This window comes from Pleurodeles waltl, chromosome 4_2, assembly GCF_031143425.1.
Source record: "Pleurodeles waltl isolate 20211129_DDA chromosome 4_2, aPleWal1.hap1.20221129, whole genome shotgun sequence".
Classification (NCBI taxonomy): Eukaryota; Metazoa; Chordata; class Amphibia; order Caudata; family Salamandridae; genus Pleurodeles; species Pleurodeles waltl.
The window spans coordinates 463,896,644-463,915,598 of NC_090443.1; the positions used below are offsets into that span (position 1 = coordinate 463,896,644).

The 18,955-nt window shown below is 46.7% G+C and overlaps 1 protein-coding gene across 1 annotated transcript in view; it reads left to right on the forward strand.

Annotated features, from left to right (window-relative positions):
- Positions 1-18,955, forward strand: part of LOC138292914 (complement C3-like) — a 2,405,892-nt gene that overhangs the window by 101,021 nt on the left and 2,285,916 nt on the right. The window contains exon 2 of the mRNA XM_069231788.1: positions 12,684-12,873. Coding sequence (XP_069087889.1) covers positions 12,684-12,873 — 190 coding nt within the window. The remainder of the gene's footprint in view (positions 1-12,683; positions 12,874-18,955) is intronic.

Here is an 18,955-nt window from a genome sequence, read left to right on the forward strand (position 1 = left end):
GTCTGGTGTGGTAAGAGATGGTAGAGTAATACATGTTCACAAGGGGATCTGCACCTCGGGAGCAACATATAGGGGGCAGGAAGATAGTGATGGTCTCTGCTATGCGCTGGGGTTGTGGTATCATTTTTTTGAGGTTATAGGGAGAATCACGTCTTAGGTTGAGGTTCCTAAAGGAAGAGTCTTTTCAAGGCCTTTGATAGGGTGATGGCAGTGTTCAGGGTGAGGGTAGCATTGCAGTTAGTGGACATATGTTATGGGTTCCTGTCTCAGCAGTCAATTGTATATTATATCTGCTAATTTGAGCAGGTTGGTGTCCCATAATGTGGCCACTCCCACCCTGGGATCCATGGTCGTGTGCTAGTGCATTCGTTTTTGCCGTGGCCCACCGTGAGGTTGTATGTAACCAATTGTCAATATTAGGGGGCTGAACTGCCTTCCATGACATGGCGATAAGCCTTTTAAACAATATTAACACTAAGTCGACAAATTTTAAATAATGTTTAGTCTTCTAGGTTCTTTTTGTGATCCCTAGAAGGCAAAGGAGTGGGTCTGGTGTGAGAGGTATATCTATGATTTCTGTCACATGAAGTAAGACCCGGGACCACACAGGGCGTAATGTAGGACACTCCCATGTCATGTGTAAAAAAGTGGCATCATCGTGCCCACATCTCAGGCAATGGGATGAGGTTCCTGGGAATATTGTGTGTAGGCGATGTGGTGTTAGGTATGTTTGATGTAAATAGTTACGTTGTGTATACTTCAATCTACTGTTGCGTGAAACATATTTCACCCCCTCCAATACCATTTCCCATTGCTCGCTAGTTAAGTTCATGCCTTACTACGCAGATGATGGACAGTTTGTGGTTCTCGCAGTGCTAAATATAATGCCAAGATTTCCTTGCAGTTTTGTCTCTGAGACAACATATAGTGTAGTCCACTGTGGGTTAAGGTTTCAGCTTGTCCCATCTGCCATATTTTGTCTATTTCCACATTCACTGCATTGTGGGCAAGGAATTGTCCCAGGCCCAGGCCATGTGTTTCCATAAGGTCTCTGAAGGTTAACAGCAAGCCATCACTGAACTGATCCCCTAAACATCATAGCTCGCTGTCTTCCCAGGGGGCAAAATTGTACAGTCGTTTAACTCATCCCAATTGAGGTATTTCCCACAATGCGAGTTGCGGGGAGTATGGCATCAGCGCCTTTGTTGGATGGAAATAGCGCTTCCACACTAACCGTGTTGTCCGCATAAGCAGGCTGGGGGCAGAGTGTTGTAACCCAGTGTCTAGTAGCCATTCAAGCACCCCTCCCTCACACAGTGTGGCTCGTACTATGTCCCCTTCCGTAACCTGATCACCGGCTATCCAATGCATGGGCCATTGAAGCTGGGCTGCTGCAAAGTAGCATTCCATGTCAGGGACCGCCATTCCTACCTCCCCTATTGGGTTCTGAAGTGCGTTGAGGGAATCCCTATTTCGTCCCTGTCCCTATATGAGCACCATTAGTAGGCTTCTTAAGGTTTGAAAAAAGGATTTCACAGGGATTACCGGTAGTGCCGCGAAATATATAAAAGTCAGACAGCACCAGCATCTTAGCTATGGAAGCTCTGCCCATAGGAGACAGGGGGAGTTGTGTCCAGTAGGATAGGAGTGGCGGATCGAAGTCAGAGCCCTGCCATGATTTCCCTCAAGTAGATCGGCCTCTGTATGATATATATGCACCCCCAGGTACCAGAAGGTCCCCTTTGTCCAAGAAAGTCGCCCGCCACATGGATGTGTAGATTGTGGGTTATCTGTAGCACACAATGAGAAAACACAGGAATTCCCCCAATGTACCCTTAAGCCTGATGCCTCAGCAAACCCATCCTACAGGTCAAAAAGAGTCGGGAACGCATCTCTCAGGTATATCAGGACATCGTCTGCGTACAACAATGTTATGTGCTGCTGTCGTCCTACCTGAATTCCCCAATCAAGTCTGCTGTTCCAGGGACATATTGCTAGGGGTTCCATTGCTAGTGCAAATAGCACCAGTGAGAGGGAACGGCCCCAGCGCGTTCCCCTTTGTATAGGAAACGATCGGGAGACATGGGTTCCGATGCGCACAACCGCGCCTGAGGGGCAGCGTATAATAGTTTCACCCAGCGCAAAAATTGGGACCATGTACAAAACGCCAGAGGACCTGCGTTACATATGGCCAACCCAAGGTGTTGAACGCCTTTTCAAAATCTAGAGAGACACCCATTGGGTGGCCTGCCTATTTCGACACTGCGTCCATAATATGGCAAAGTCGTCTAATATTATGATGCATGGCCCTGTGTGGTACAAACCCACATTGGTCTGGGTGTATCAGGTGGTGAGTTAATGGTATCAGTCTATTTGCAAGGATTTTACTCAGAATTTTACAGTCAATGTTTAACATTGACAATGGGCGGTATGAACTCACGTTGAGGGGATCCCTGCCCGGTTTAGGTAGCACCACTGTAAGTGCCTCACAAAGTGAGCCTGGTAGTTCCTCTTGTTGGTAGGCAACTTCATACATGTCTAAAAGTCGCGGTGTAAAGATATCCCTGAAGGTGGCATAATATTCTACTGGGAACCCATCCGTGCCCAGTGTCTTCTCCCTAGCCGTTTGTTGGCTTGCTAAATGGATCTCATCTATTTCTAGGGGTTCTTCCAACTCACTCACTTGGATCCGTGTTAAACGAGGAAAGGTGAGACCCTGCAAAAACAATTGGGTTTGATAGGGAGCGGAGCAAGTTTGTGAAGAGTAGGTTTCAATGATCGCCTCTTGCGTGATTTCCACCTGGCCTCTACAGTCGCGGATCACTCCCAGAATGGGGGTTTCAGACCTCAATAGCCATGCCAATGTGCATCCAGGCTTATCGCCTTCCAAATGTTGTCAGACTAAATGTGACTTATAATCTATATTGCAAATGCGCTGAAGCTCCTCACGGTATTGGCACCGTTTAGCTGTGAGAAGAGGGCGTGCAGGAGGGGAGTGGATCACCTCCTTTTTAAGCTTATGAATGCTATCTTCTAAGTCTGTCACCGTGTGTAGAAGGGAAGACCTCACTCCCCATGAAGTAGCTATACAATGGCCTCGTAATACTACCTTCATTGCATCCCATTCCACCCTTGAGTCATCCAGTGAACCTGAATTAGTAGCAAAGTCATTTGTGATACATTTTCTTATTGTTTCTCTGTATGCAGTATCATGCAGGGCCTCCACCCTCATTCTCCACGTGGGGAAGGGCAGCCTGATCCTACTCCAATGAAATTTAATTTTAAGGAGATTATGACCTGATGGTGTCCTGCCCAAATAGTCTCGCATTATAGGCCAACCCTCCGAATTACAGAAGAAATAGTCTAGTCAGCTGTGAATCTGGTGTTCCAGTGGTAATAAGAGTATTTCCTGTTGCTGGTGTGGTGGAGGTACCAGATATTGTGTAAATTTAAAGAGGAAGACCATTGCGGAAGTGTTTAGTGATCTGTATACTTGGGGTGTTCGGGAGGGGAGGTATTGACCGATCTAACTCTGTATCATGTATGCAATTGAAGTCTCCTCCCCATAGTCCCGGTGCTCCGGGGTCTTGCAGGAGGGCCGGAGAGAGCATATTTAGGAAGGTACCTTGTGCTGTATTAGAGGCATATATTGATGCAATCATAATAGAGCGCCCATCGAGTGTTTCTTCTAAATATACATAACGGCCTTCTGTATCTACATGAATCATTTGGGCACCTCTGGGGCATTTCAAATAAGAGCTCCTCTAGCATAGATAGAATATCCTGTACCATATATCTGCCCCCTCCACTTTCGATTGAGTTTAAGCACTTCTCAGTGTGTCAAATGTGTCTCCTGTAGGCACGCAAAATGTACCTGCCTACATCTGAGATAGGCATACACCCTGTGTCTCTTAGCTGGGGTACCCATCCCCCGAACATTCCATATTAATGCAGCATAATCAGAAACCATAAGAGCAGTATACAGTGCCCAATGCAATCATCTCCACATCCCCCATTCCCAATCCTGCTCCACAGTTGTCGAAGGCTTCCCCCGTCAACTAGAGACATCTGAACTATAAAAACGTTTTGAACAATTCCCCGACCGCAGGCATGAACTTCAATGAGTAGCATGCCAAAACTTTCCAAACTGTTCATCCAATGCAAAATGGTGATTGTCGAACACTGTTAGTCCATACAGGGAGAACAGCGGGCCACACATTATTCCACAGCCTTCGGTGCGATAGATGATGCTCTACCACGGAAGATCTGCAGGGAAGGGCCCCTCAGAAGAGGATCACTGAGGTAGCTGGTGCCTATAGGAGGGACACAAGCAGCCGACGGGTGAGCTAGCCATAATATAAGCACTCTTCTGGTGGGGAATCAATGGGGAGCAACCTGGATCACTGTTTCTGTCCCTATAAGTCATCAGCTGTATGAGGAGTAAGCACCAGTCCCTCTTCCTCGGAGGTCCGTGAGGAAGCTGGAATGTCCACCTCAGATCCCGGGTCCCTTGCCAGTCTGTCATCCAGGACATGAATAGGGTTAAGTGTCAGCTGTAAGGCCTCCAGTACCACATCTGCTCTCTCTTTAGCTGCTTGGGCTCGAGTTGGTCTGGTTCTATGTGGTCTGCGTGGTCGTCGTTTATCTCGGGGTGTCAAGCAGGTCGTCATATCCTGTTCTTCCCTTGGGGTGCGTATCAAGCCTTTGGCGGGTAGCCATGTCCACACATCTTCGGTGGTGGAAAACATCTGAGTAGCCTCGCCATCTACTACCCTCAGTTTGGAATATTTGAAGTTTAGCTCCCTTAGGCGTTGCTTCACCTTGCCATTTGAGCAGCGCTGTGAGCTCTGTGGTGAAGTCAAGGTAAGCCGTTATCTCTGTGTTCTCATGTCTCCATGGACCTTTTGTTCGGGACAGCTGGAGAATCAAGTCTCGATCTCTGAAATGTAGGAGGCGAGCAATTATGGTCCGTGGTGGGGAACCAGGTTCGGGAGGCCTCCCAGATATCCTGAGAGCCCACTCCACTGAGAAGAACTTGGAGGGAGTGCCTCACAACACATTGTCAACCAGCCACTGTTCCACAAATAACTCCACATTGGGGCCTTCAGAACGTTCAGGAAAGTCCAGCAAAATGGTAATGTTGCGCCAAGACCTCCCCTCGGGGTCTTCCACTTGCTTATGTAGAGCGACTGCCTCTGCCTGAAATTGTGTCATTTGGGTTTGTAATTCCTTGACTGTAGGCCACAGAGAAGTACACGTGGATTCTGTCTCCACATCCCGCTCCGCCAGGTTGCGATGATCCACCCTGAACAGGTTCACATCTATGGATATTGCATCAATCTTGGATTCCAGGGAAGTCTTTGTATCCAGGATAGCTTGGAGTACTTTGTCGATTTGAGCAGAATGCATCTTAAGGGTAGTTTCCAGTTTTGTGAAGGCTGTTGTTGTAGATTTTTGGGGGCTCATTGTTCAAGGACCCTGCATGGGGGTTTTAATGCCCCTGGGCTTCCCGATTGGGGCAGCACAGTAAACCCAGCACCTGCCTATGGCGGGTGATTGTAGTCCTCTAGTTGCGGTCGAATTCTCAGTGGGCAGGAGAGCGGTCTCCTGAAGGGCCAGATTGTAATAGCGGGTATCCACCAGCCCTCTCAATTTGGAGCATGTTGGAAGGGGCGATAGCCTCTGAGGGACACGCCCCACCATTCCGCTCCCCAAGAAGTGCCACCTAGCAACTCCTCAGTCTCTTATTCCAGTTCCAGTTGCTTTCCTGGGGGGTGCCATTCAGGCCAAATTAAATATATTGGGTTAGGGAGTCAATCTCCATAAGGGGACCTCCCCTCGGCGCTGCGGGGCTCCACACTGAAGCATCCATATATGTCCAAGCCATCAGCTCCTACAACCCGTTGAGGGCAAGGGGGGCCCCTCCAGTGGTCTTCAAGCATCCAGAGACCGGGGCCCTCCACTCGCAGCCACCCTTGCTGAAGCTGCGGGCGTCAAAAAGGTCCGCCAGTGCTGGCGTTCTGAAGACTGCCATATAAGACATTGTGCTGATTTCTGCCAGATTTTGAGCGGAAATCAAACACAGTCAGCCTGGCCTATGTCGTAATAGAGGCAGTTTCCACCGCCGGCACCGCGACGTCAACAGGATTCTGCCTGTCCGTAATACGGTGCTGTGGTTTCCTGCATGACGGTGCAATGCCGGTGGTGGAAAGTGCAGGGACCCATCCCCTCCCTGACTGCCACTGAAGGAGGTAAGTTGATCATCCAAAATCGGGGGGGGTGAGAGGGTGGGGTGTTGTGGGAATATGAGTAGTGTCTGAGTGTGTGCATGAATGAGTGAGGGGGAGGTATCTGTGTGTGTGTGTGTGTGTGTAAGTGCGTGTATGCTGGGGGGTGTTGTGTGTGTGTGAGTGCATGTATGTTTGTGTGAATGGGGAAGTGGGTGTATGTCTGAGTGCGTGCATGCGGGTGAATGTGTATGTCTGAGTGCGTGCATGCGAGTGAATGGGTGGATCTGAGTGAGTGTTTGGGTATGAGTGTGCGGTGTATATGTAAGTGAATGTGTGGGTGAATGGGGTGCGTGTATATAGGTGTGTGGTCGTGTGGGGGGGTGTCTGCAAGTGACAGGAATGGAGATTCCTGTCACCGGGTGCATGACCGCCAGCATTTTCATGGGGCTGCGACCACAAAAATGCTGATGGTCTACAGAGTCATAATGCCAATGGCAGTATTGCGGCTACTGCCTGGCTGGAGGTGGTCACCTTTGGCCCGGAGATCAGACCGCACTGGCACTACAGGTGGCGTTTTGGAAGGTTTGGCTTTGGCCAAACCGCCGAAGTCATAATATGGCAGTCTTCACTGCTGGCCTGGTGACGGACATAACGCCACCATCACTATGGCAGTCAGGTGACCGCCAATATCATAATGACCACCTAAATGAGGTCAAATAATTACACTCTATAAAATCAAATACCTTTAAAAAGGAATATGTTCTCTTTAATTTAGAGATAGGAACCAAGGAGAGTTAAAATAAAAAATAAAAAAGGAAAATCTTATCTCATTCTGTCGGCAAGATTCAACACTCCCCAACCCCAAGAACTCTTTAAAATTGTTTCTGTGACAGAATATAGAGGAAAGACAATATTGTGTCAAAAATATGGAGGATCAAAATATCAAGAAGGTAAGTGAAATGGGGTCAGCATAGATTTACTATTCTTATCTCCACATCTATATGCCTTGAAGATATATATTGTTAAAGTACTTATATGTGGAGTTAAGTAAAGTCAAAGTTTGCTTTCCCATAGAAACCTACCTTCACAATATTTTGGTTCGATTTTTGGTTACGCCGACGACACCCAACTCGTCCTCTTCCTCTACAATGAATCCAACAAAGCCTGACACAACTTCCATGAAGGCATGGAAGCAGTCTCCAAATGGATGAGTAACACCTGACTTCAACTCAACGCAAACATGACAGAAGTACTCATCATGGGCCCTCTACCCAACAAGTGAACGGCTCCTGGTGGTCACCCACCCTCAGAAAACCGTCCACCCCCACCAGCCAAGCCCACAACCTCGGAATCATCCTAGACTCCAACCTCAGCCTGAACCATCAAATCAACTCAGTCACCTCCACCTGCTTCCGCACCCTCCGCCTCCTACTCAAGTCCTTCAAGTGGATCCCCCTCGAACATAGAAAGACCGTCACACACGCCCTCATCACCAGCAGACTGGTCTATAACAATGCACTCTATGCCAGAATCAACAAGAAACTCAGCCGCAAACCACCTCCCTCCTCAGCTTCACAAAGGAACTGAAGACATGGCTCACCGGTAAACACTACACTTTCTCCCCCCCAGCACCTTGAGACCCTAACGGGTCAGTAGTTGCGCTACACAAGCACTGATTGATTTATTGATATTCTTGGCAGTGTTAATTTGTCCACACAATACTTTTACTCCATATTTTCTGCAAGCAGCTTACAAATCACAATGTGGACCTTATGGTCAATGTCATCTTGCAGAAGAGATAATCATAATATATTGTGTCCTGTGATCTTATGCACGTTCCCTATCTGTTGGATACTCGTTCCTGCTGTGGTTTAGTCTCCCACTTTGCCAGACCCTCTCACCACCGCATCATCTGGCCCTTCCAGAGGTGTGTGCTGGCTGGACCACATATGGTCATCTTTTCTCCCACTCCTCCCCCTAACCTAGATGAAGGTCCTGGGGGTGTGAAGTAGTGAAAGAGACTGAAGCATGGGTACGAGAAGGAGGTAGAGAACAGCCGCGATTGAAAGGCACAAACAGTGTCTGCTAGAGATTAAATTTGGGTGAGAGACTGATAACCATCAAGGTACTGAAGAAACAGAGCAAGAGACTCAGAAGTAGACCGAGAAAGAAGCGAAAGATAGTGCAAAATAGATGCAGTGTGAGGGATTATGTTGTATGTTGCTGTGAGGATAGCAGAGGGCAAGAGGGGTATTGACAGAAGAGTAAGATATTAGAAGAGGTAGCTGACAAGGAGAGTGAGGTGAAAGGAGATAGTGGCTGATGTTAGCACTACTTTATTATCCAAACTGTTGGTATTAAAATAAGCACATATTTTCAAAGTGGGGGTCGTGTGTGAGACTCAAGAGATGATGACCCTGGAATAGAGATAAATCAAGTAAAGTAAAAATTATACCTGATAAGGTTTAAATTCACATATATGCCATTAGACCCGATTCAGACAGGAGACTTCTGATTTTTGAAGCAAAAAACTTTATTTTGGCCTCTCCAGCCTGAAATTGACTCTGCCTCAATAGAAGTCAAAGGGGAAAATATCTTCTGCCAATTTGTTTTTTCAAATCTCTCACTTTCCTCTTCGAAAAGGTTGGCATGTATGAATTCATTTATTTAAATTTATAATCCTCACAGAAGGTAAAAATAGTTAGTCAATTCAAAGCAAAATGCAAATTCTTCACAGGAATGGGATTTATCACAGGGCTCTGTTTCTAGTAGGAGTGGGTGAAAAATTCTGCAGCGCTGGCAGAGTTTGCAGAGTTTTGCCCACTCCACATTCTGCCTGGAGGTCGACGTAGCAGAAGTCCACCAACAGCAGCATGGCAAAGTTTTTTCTCATGCACAGCTTGCTAATGTTAAATTGGCATGTGTGAACAACAATTTGCGTCTCCTAGCATGATTTTCAGGTGCTAGAACGCCTCCTGGAAAGAATTCTCAACACAGGCTGCCGAGGCAGGTCGTGACAGTTCATGTTGAGGAAGCTGTCCCTTGAGTAAAAAACCAACTCAAGCGGCAGAAAGAAGCAGCGCACTTTGGCACACCACATGGTGCTGTTCATGCTGATTTTATAGCACTGAACAAGCTCAGGGCACTAAAAATCAGCCCAAGCAGCTCAACATACCCAAATTTTGCCTGGTTGCAGAACTCCGCAGAATCTAGCCAACTTTTTATGTAAGTTCATGTAATCATGCGGACAGAAACACTATGAGTTCCACCCCAGTATGGTTTCTAGCTCTAAGGACAAAACAAGATGCGATCTAGCACAAGGTAGGATAATGCATTAGTAGGAACACAGATACTAAGGGCCTGATTTGATCTCAGAGGATAAAATACCATAGGATATAATGGGATCATAATATGGCAGACGGGATGTCCTTCATTTTTTAAATGGAGTATCCCCCTCCAACAAGTTCTAAATCAGGCTGATGTCTCTACAATTCAATAGACAAGCAGAGTCTGTAACAATTACCAAGTGATTTGAGGACTGACATGATTAAAATCCCCTCGGGCTCCGTGAGGCTTTGTTCACAGCAGTTGCTGTGAACAAAGCGAACATTGGAATGTTGGTGCTGCAGGCTTTTACTGGCCAGTAAAAGCCCGCAGCACTCCATTGTTTTCAATGGAGCCCCCAACATTAGAATGTTCTAATTGAGATTACATACACAGTTCATTAGCGAGAGGAAGCAGCCTTGTAAACATACAGTGGAGAACTTCTCCTTCTTCCAGGACATCAGGAACATTAAGAAGAATACATTTTAAAGATACTTCAAACACAAGACTGTAAAATACTTGAATGAACAGTATTTTTGTAATGCTGAATGACACATTTTAATTAGAGTTTCACAGGCAACTGGCAAACAATATTCTTTTTTTGAAATTTGCAACATACATCAAATGGGGTGGATGTGAGGCCTAGTCATGTCAACTTAAAAAGGTTTGCTGTGTCAAATGCAATATGATTATATTATTTATGACTTATTCATGTTGACTATGCATATATTATTTGTAAATTCTAAATTCACTCTCACACTGGTCAGAGAGAGAATGAAAGGTTAAGTAAGTGATAGAGTTTTGCAGACAGTGAGACAGAGAGAGAAAGAGAGAGCGAGAAAGAGAGAGAGTGAAACTGTGAACAGGATAGTGCAAGAAACTGAGTCGGAGACAAATGGACGTGCTGACTAACAGACAGAAACTAAGACCTAGACAAGACAAGCATTGACAAAGCCAGTATCTCTCGCCAATGAGACCTATTGCAGCAGGGCTTTAAAAAAGCACAATGGTGTGGCAGCCACCTCATTTTGCAGACATGTGCATGCACTCAACATGCATCTGTAGGGCTACTAAAGAAAACACACTCTTTTCTTTTCATTTACCAATTTCAGATGAACTGGTTAAGGAAAAGAAAGAGTGCAAAAACACATTTTCAAAAAAACAATAATGAAAGCAATGAGAGGGCTGCAGTTTGTGGTAGGTGGTGAAGCAGCACAGCAGGAGGGGAGAGAGTCAACACGAGTTAGAGAACAAAAAGAGAAACACACAAGTGAAAGAGAGAAACCTTGAGTGGCGAGGAGAAGCACCAAGGCGAGAGAGCCCAACACAAATGTGAGTGGGAGAAAGAAGAACATAAGCCAGAGAGCAACATTAATGAGTGGAAGAAAGCACATGAGAGAGACAGCTGCAATATACATGCACTCTCATTGAGTGCTTAAACAAAAGAGTTGTTCCCTAGTAGTAAGCAGAGGACAGAAGACAGCCAACCAAAGAAATGGAAAAGAGGCAATGCTCCAGGGGTGGGACAAACAAAAGATGGACTCATGAGACAGGAAAGCCATCTAATAGAAAGCAAGCAAATGAGCGTAACAGTAAAGCCAACCACTGGTAAACAGTAGATAAGCTGCTAGTGGCTGTATGTTCTTGATAAGCCAGAAGACGTTTTTTGCAACCAGTCAGCTTCTGCTTTTTGCTAGGCTCAACCTAAAGATGATTGGCCTCTGGCAAGTGGTTCTGGTGGCAAGTGACATAGGCCCTCATTCTGATTCTGGCGGGCGGCGGAGGCCTCCCGCCATAATTCCGCCCTCCAAAATACCGCGCCTCGGTCAAAAGACCGCAGCGGGTATTTCAAGTTTTCCCCTGGGCTGGCGGGCGGCCGCCAAAAGGCCGCCCGCCAGCCCAGGGGAAAACGACCTTCCCACGAGGATGCCGGCTCATAATCGAGCCGGCGGAGTGGGAAGGTGCGACGGGTGCATTTGCACCCGTCGCGTATTCCACTGTCTGCCAAGCAGACAGTGAAATACTTGTAGGGGCCCTCTTACGGGGGCCCCTGCAGTGCCCATGCCATTGGCATGGGCACAGCAGGGGCCCCCAGGGGCCCGCGACTCACCCTCCCGCCATCCGGTTCCCGGCGGGAGAACCGCCAGGAACTGGATGGCGGGAGGGGGAGTCGGAATCCCCAAGCCGGCGCAGCTGGAGGATTCCTGGGGGCAGCGGGAAACCGGCGGGAGACCGCCGGTTTCCCTTTACTGACCGCGGCTAAGCCGCCGCGGTCAGAATGCCCCGCGGGGCACCGCCGGCCTGTCGGCGGTGCCACCGCGTCCCGCGGCCCTGGCGGTTCTATACCGCCAGGGTCGTAATGAGGGCCATAGTCTGAAACAGATCCAGCAACAAAGTGCTCATGAGGCAGAATGTGACAGAAAGAGAAAGGAAGGCTGCAAGAGGCAGAAAAAGCTAGAGGGAGACCGTGACTGGGTTGTCAGTGAGAGAAAGGTTTTGAGTGCAAAAGACAGAGTTAGAGAAACAAAGACTGGGCAGTTAAATAAAGAAGATACAAAACATGCTTTAATCATGGTTCAGAATTTGAAGGATGGAAACTGTTGCTGGGTACATGGTTGTTGACGTTGAGTGTTTCTGGTCATGTTTAGATTGGGGGCGTATTGTGGTTATGTAGATGCTACCCATATTGGTGGACACATTAAGGCTCACCAGCCATGTTACTTGCCATAAGGAGACTCAACAGACAATTCTCTGGGCATATGGAGGCTTACATTACCCGTTGCTAGAATTATTGGCTGCTATACCATTTACGGGGGCTTGGGTGCTGAGCAAACCTGTTGCTGGGGATATTATTGCCTGTGTCTGGCCATGTGAAGACTAGCATTATCTATTGCAAGGCATTTGCAAATAGACGTTTTTAAGGAGCCGTGTACAGTTTCCAATACCTTCTGTGCCTGAGCATTGGAATCATATTCTGTCTTGAACAGTGTTACTTACTCAGTGTGCTTCACAATTGAGCTTCTCTAATGCTGTTTTGGTCTCCAGGCATGAGAGGACCTTCCCAGAGGCCTACTTATGTGTATTAGCATGCTTTCCTCATGCGCCTTACTAATTTCTTTGAATGTGCAGCTTGTTTCTGGCAGCTCCCAATGTTCTACAAATGGACACGGAGGAGACAATTGTAATCCAAGCCCATGAGTTTCAGAAAGAAGTTGACCTGAACATCACTGTCCGTGACTTCCCCAACAAGAAAAAGGTGCTCTTCAGTGGAGTCACTAAGCTGACGGGACCCAACTATTTGAACATGTTTACTATAAAGGTGAGTTGGACTCTGCGGCGCTCAATCTGTGATATCAGAATTGTTCAAAGCAGCCTCTTTGGGGCCACGGTGAGGGGGCTGCAGCAGAGATGGTGAGGTGGGCAGGTTCAGCTCTATGTTCCATTTCAAAAGTAGTGATTGAGAAGACATATATCAATTGCAATAAGTATCAAATGTACTGTTTACATCATGCAGGATTGTCCAGTGTAGGTCCAGAAGTTACACATTGATGTAAGGTTTTTTGATGAGCACTGAGTATGTAAAATAGTTCCATTTAGGGACATAGTATGTGACCTTATCTTGTACGGATAGATCATTATTTAGCATCAGTTCACCCCTCCATGAACAACAGTGCACATTATTCATGTCGGGCATACTGGATTCTTAATCTGTAGGGCTGATTTTAATGTCCATCTATGTGATTCAGAACTATTAGACTGTTGTGGCATTACCGATGAATATAATTGCCCCATATAGCATTTTAAACATTCTCCATATGGGAATGCATTAAATCAACTGATGGCCATCAATATGCTGACATTTCCAACCCCGAAAGTCTATGGGATTCTACATTTACAGGGGGCAGTGCTCAATCAATTATTGATTTTATAGTTTATTCTAAAGATCTTACCCCCTTTGTAGGGAAGTTTAGGGTGGTTCCAAACTGCATGAGTGATCATAAACCCTCAGCTTTAGAGTGTAGGCAAGTTGGGGATAAGGGTTTTGATGGCGAGTCACAGCAGCCAGCTTTGAGTTTCAATAGTCACAAAGGTGCGATAACCAAGTGGGGTAAGGTAGATAAACACAGTTTTCATATAGATTTGATAAAGAACAAGAAGGAATAGACCATGACTGCTTTAGGTGAACATGCCCACCACAAAACATTATTGAGGCCTTTTCTGCCTTAAAAAGTAGTATATGGATGATAAATTACAGCATTCAAGTATTAAGAGAAATAGAAATCCCCACTGGTTTAATCATGCATGCACATCTGCCCTCAAATATCTAAAGAAGATCGGTAACTCTGTACCAAGTAATCAATCAGACATTAAAAAGGCAAGAAGGATTTATAAGGTCACTCTCGCTGCTAGGAAGAAAGAAATAAGGGAGCTTGCCTGGGATGAATTAATTGAGGCCAGTAGTAGCAAAGATACAAAGACTTTTTGGAAGGTGGTTAATTCCACCACACTTGCGGAGAAAGATAATTCGGTAATAGACACTGTCGTTCTCCCAGAAGTCTGGTTGGAACATTTTTCCAAAATTTTCAAAACAGAAGCTAATAGTTCCAAGAGGGACCTGACTGGGTTTGTTATTGGGGGGAATGCATTTATAACAGCTCCTCATAACTTACTGGAAGTATCCAAGGTATTTCAGGCTATTCAAAATTGCCCCTCTGACAAAGCCCCTGGCCCAGATAGAATTCCAGCTGATATATATAAAGCTTTGCCCGAATTTTGGGGCCCTCTTCTCACCAACATTTTGAGGGCTGCTATGATAGGCCCCTTGGTAGACACCTGGAGTGAGGTGATAATTGTGCCCATTTTTAAGAAGGGGACAGAGCAGATCCTCAGTTTTATCACCCCAATCATTCCTTTATATAGTTCTGTCAAGATTCTAGGGCGAGTGCTATTGAGTAAGTTAGAATACTGGGCTAAGGAGACCAACAGCCTATTGAAGGTCCAGTTTGGGTTTCGACTGGGGTTGGGTACAATTAAACAGACTCTCAACTTAAACCTGATAGTACAGAAATACCCCAAGGCTAAAAAAGGCTGTCTCCATCTAGCCTTTATGGACTTATCCTGTGCTTTCAACACAGTTGACAGACATAAACTGTAGTCTGTCATGTCAGATATGGGAGTTGATGAAGACCTGATCTCCTTACTCAGTAGACTTCATGCTTCATGTGAAAAGCGCGACGGGTGCAACTGCACCCGTCGTACGGCCGCAACACCGCCGGCTCCATTCGGAGCCGGCTTCTGTGTTGCAGCCCTCCTTCCCGCTGGGCCGGCGGGCGCTAACATAGTTAGCAAAGCAAAATATAAACGCTGTGGGATAGCGTAACTGGATGGACGGAATGCGGAACCAATCAAACATTCACCCCCAGTCACAGATCTGGGTTTAATCCATCCATTATTTTGCTCACCATGCCACCCCAGTTTGAACCCAGCCATATGCAAATCAGTCTTGACCCTGTTCCTCATGGGAACAGTCCAGCCCGAACTGCCAGGCCAGGTTCTCCCTGGACCGGAAACAAGCATCCTGGGACCGGTTTCGGGGTTTCACCCCTCATCAGCCAGGCTAGCTTGAATCCAGTGGCACAGTGAGCCCGGGACCCACGTCTGGGCATACCCGGCGCACTTAGGGCGGCAAAAGCAAAGCAAAATATAAACGCTGTGGGATAGCGTAACTGGATGGACGGAATGCGGAACCAATCAAACATTCACCCCCAGTCACAGATCTGGGTTTAATCCATCCATTATTTTGCTCACCATGCCACCCCAGTTTGAACCCAGCCATATGCAAATCAGTCTTGACCCTGTTCCTCATGGGAACAGTCCAGCCCGAACTGCCAGGCCAGGTTCTCCCTGGACCGGAAACAAGCATCCTGGGACCGGTTTCGGGGTTTCACCCCTCATCAGCCAGGCTAGCTTGAATCCAGTGGCACAGTGAGCCCAGGACCCACGTCTGGGCATACCCGGCACACTTAGGGCGGCAAAAGCAAAGCAAAATATAAACGCTGTGGGATAGCGTAACTGGATGGACGGAATGCGGAACCAATCAAACATTCACCCCCAGTCACAGATCTGGGTTTAATCCATCCATTATTTTGCTCACCATGCCACCCCAGTTTGAACCCAGCCATATGCAAATCAGTCTTGACCCTGTTCCTCATGGGAACAGTCCAGCCCGAACTGCCAGGCCAGGTTCTCCCTGGACCGGAAACAAGCATCCTGGGACCGGTTTCGGGGTTTCACCCCTCATCAGCCAGGCTAGCTTGAATCCAGTGGCACAGTGAGCCCGGGACCCACGTCTGGGCATACCCGGCGCACTTAGGGCGGCAAAAGCAAAGCAAAATATAAACACTGTGGGATAGCGTAACTGGATGGACGGAATGCGGAACCAATCAAACATTCACCCCCAGTCACAGATCTGGGTTTAATCCATCCATTATTTTGCTCACCATGCCACCCCAGTTTGAACCCAGCCATATGCAAATCAGTCTTGACCCTGTTCCACATGGGAACAGTCCAGCCCGAACTGCCAGGCCAGGTTCTCCCTGGACCGGAAACAAGCATCCTGGGACCGGTTTCGGGGTTTCACCCCTCATCAGCCAGGCTAACTTGAATCCAGTGGCACAGTGAGCCCGGGACCCACGTCTGGGCATACCCGGCGCACTTAGGGCGGCAAAAGCAAAGCAAAATATAAACGCTGTGGGATAGCGTAACTGGATGGACGGAATGCGGAACCAATCAAACATTCACCCCCAGTCACAGATCTGGCTAACATAGTTAGCGCCCGCCGGCCCAGCGGGAAGGTCAGAATACCGGCAGCGGTCTTTTGACCGCGTAGCGGCCAAATGGCGGTTCCCGCCAGGCGGACGGCAACCGCCGCCCGCCTGAGTCAGAATGACCCCCACAGTCATTTACAAACATCATAATCAGAAAAAAAAGACCCAATAAATAGAAATAAATAACAATATCAAATATAAAAACAGATTAAAACAGTTAATAGCAATTAAGAATTCAGATAGCAGCATTTATAAAATGTAGCATGACCTCTATTGTCTCCTCTCGACCCAGGTCCTGTAAATAAGAAAAAGCATGATAACTACGTCTGATACATGAGGCTTTACCGCCGCGGTCAGAATCGCCCAGGAAGCACCGCCAGCCTGTTGGTGGTGCTTCCGCCGCCCTCCGCCATGGCGGTCATGGACCGCCAGGGTCAGAATGACCCCCTATATCTTTCTACAAGGCATGTCTCACCAGATTAAAAAAAACACTGCCAACTGTTTCTTATCAGCAATTTATTACTAACATTTGGGCTAAATATTATTCACATACACTACAAAATTACAATTAAAGTATTCCTTGATCTCATTATTAAAACCCCAACATCCTTGTGCTAATGAATGAATCAGTGTCCATGCACAATTAATACATATATACACCTTGACATGGTAAATCACTACAAGTTGAAGTAAATCATAATTTCCAAAATTATATTCATGAAAATGTCTCACTATAGAGTAGTTTTGATCATGATGTTTGAAACCCCTCTTGCGTTCCAACACTCTTTTCTTGGCATGATGGATTGTAATGACTACATAGATCTTCTTACATGGGCATATCAAACAATACACACAAAAAGTATATATAGATATATATTTTGATATACACACAAACACACACACAGATATATATATACATAACCTAGTGGCGGTTGTTTTTTCACTTGCACCATTTGATGAATCTTAAAAAAAAAATTCTAAAGAATTTGTCACGCATGTGAGCTGCTCTCTGGAAAGTTACGGGGTGATCCGTCAAGCGGAGGCCAGAAAAAGGGGCGGGACCCAAAATGCTTTTTCCCAATTCATTTTTATATAGGGATTTTGAACAGAGATAGCGCAGTAACCGCTGAGCAGAATGACAACAAATTTGGCAAAAAGCTAGAGTCTGGTCCGGAAAGTGATCTGTTTGTGATGTGGTCCAAATTCGTTCAGTAGTTTTAGAGAAATTAAAGAAAATCCAAATTTGTATTTATAGGGACGTGAAGACTCCGCACACTCTCCTGATCTCGTGCTGAGATCTGATTGGCCGCCAACAGTTCAACAAGGAAGTATTGGCAGCCATGTTGGGACTCAGCTTCATCCTAGTCCTATAAAATAAGTTAAAAAAATTGAAAAGGGGCCAAGGTAGGGACCCCCTGACCCCCTTAGCATTGGTGCCAGGGTCCCAGAGGGACCCTCTCAGAGCTAAAAAGCATTTTTTTTTTAAATGCTTGCTACAATTCACAGTGGATCCAGCATCTAGCAAACAAATTAAAAAAAGTAAGTGAGGCCTCCGGCGTTTGGTAATTCTGAAGCCCCCGGGTGGGCCAAGTCCTGGGGCATTCCCATTGGGGCCTGCTGGCCCCACTGCTGCCCTAGGAACTGCCACCTTCCCTGGGCAAAAACATTACGTGTGTGGTCGGCCATCCGGCCCCCCACAGCCCCTGGGACCTGCCTCCCTGGGTCATAGCTGTTTGCTTTTGCTAAGCAAAGTCTGCTTTCTGGCAGCAGGCACTGTCAAACAGCTCCCACTGTCAGAAAGTGGAGTTTCATCTGTTACCCTGCACACAAATATGCATGAAGGGAAACAGATGAAAACATTGCTCCCGCAAGCAGGGAGCTGCTTTTTAAAACAACTCCCTGATTGTGGGAGCAATGGTGGCTCTCACAGGATGTGGGGGGCCGGCTCGGACTGAGGGGGGACTTGAGGCTCCACCCACGGTCCTGTCACTCTCTCTTTCTCTCTCTTCCATCCCTTTATTGGATGGAAGAGAGAGAGAGAGAGAGAGAGAGAGAGATAGTCATTGCAATAGTCTCTACATGCAATGACTATAATAAGCAGTCACCCGTGGCATAAAGTTTAAGGTCACAGACCCTCACACTGAAAGTTGAGGGTTCTAGTCCTGGTGTGTTTTTGGTCATTTCCCTGCTTTAATTTCTTTTAAAATTCAAAAGTTTTAGGTTCTCACTGAAAGGTTATCTCACTCTTTTTAATTGACAAATACATTTTTCTTTTCATTTTGTCCAGAAATATCGCATTCTAAGTATATCATTCACCAAAGCCTAAAAAAGTCTCTATCTCTCTTCCTCGCATTCTCTTTCCCTCTCTCTCTCTCAAGTTCTCTTTTCCAATTTCTTTCTACCACTTACACACCCACTCAGACCCTTAAGCACCCACTCACAGACCCATTCAGACACTCATGCACCCACTCACAAACCCACTCAGACCCTTCTTCGCCCATGCACAGCCCTACTTAACCCTCATACACCCACTCACAGACCCACTCAGACATTCACACACCCACTCACAGACCC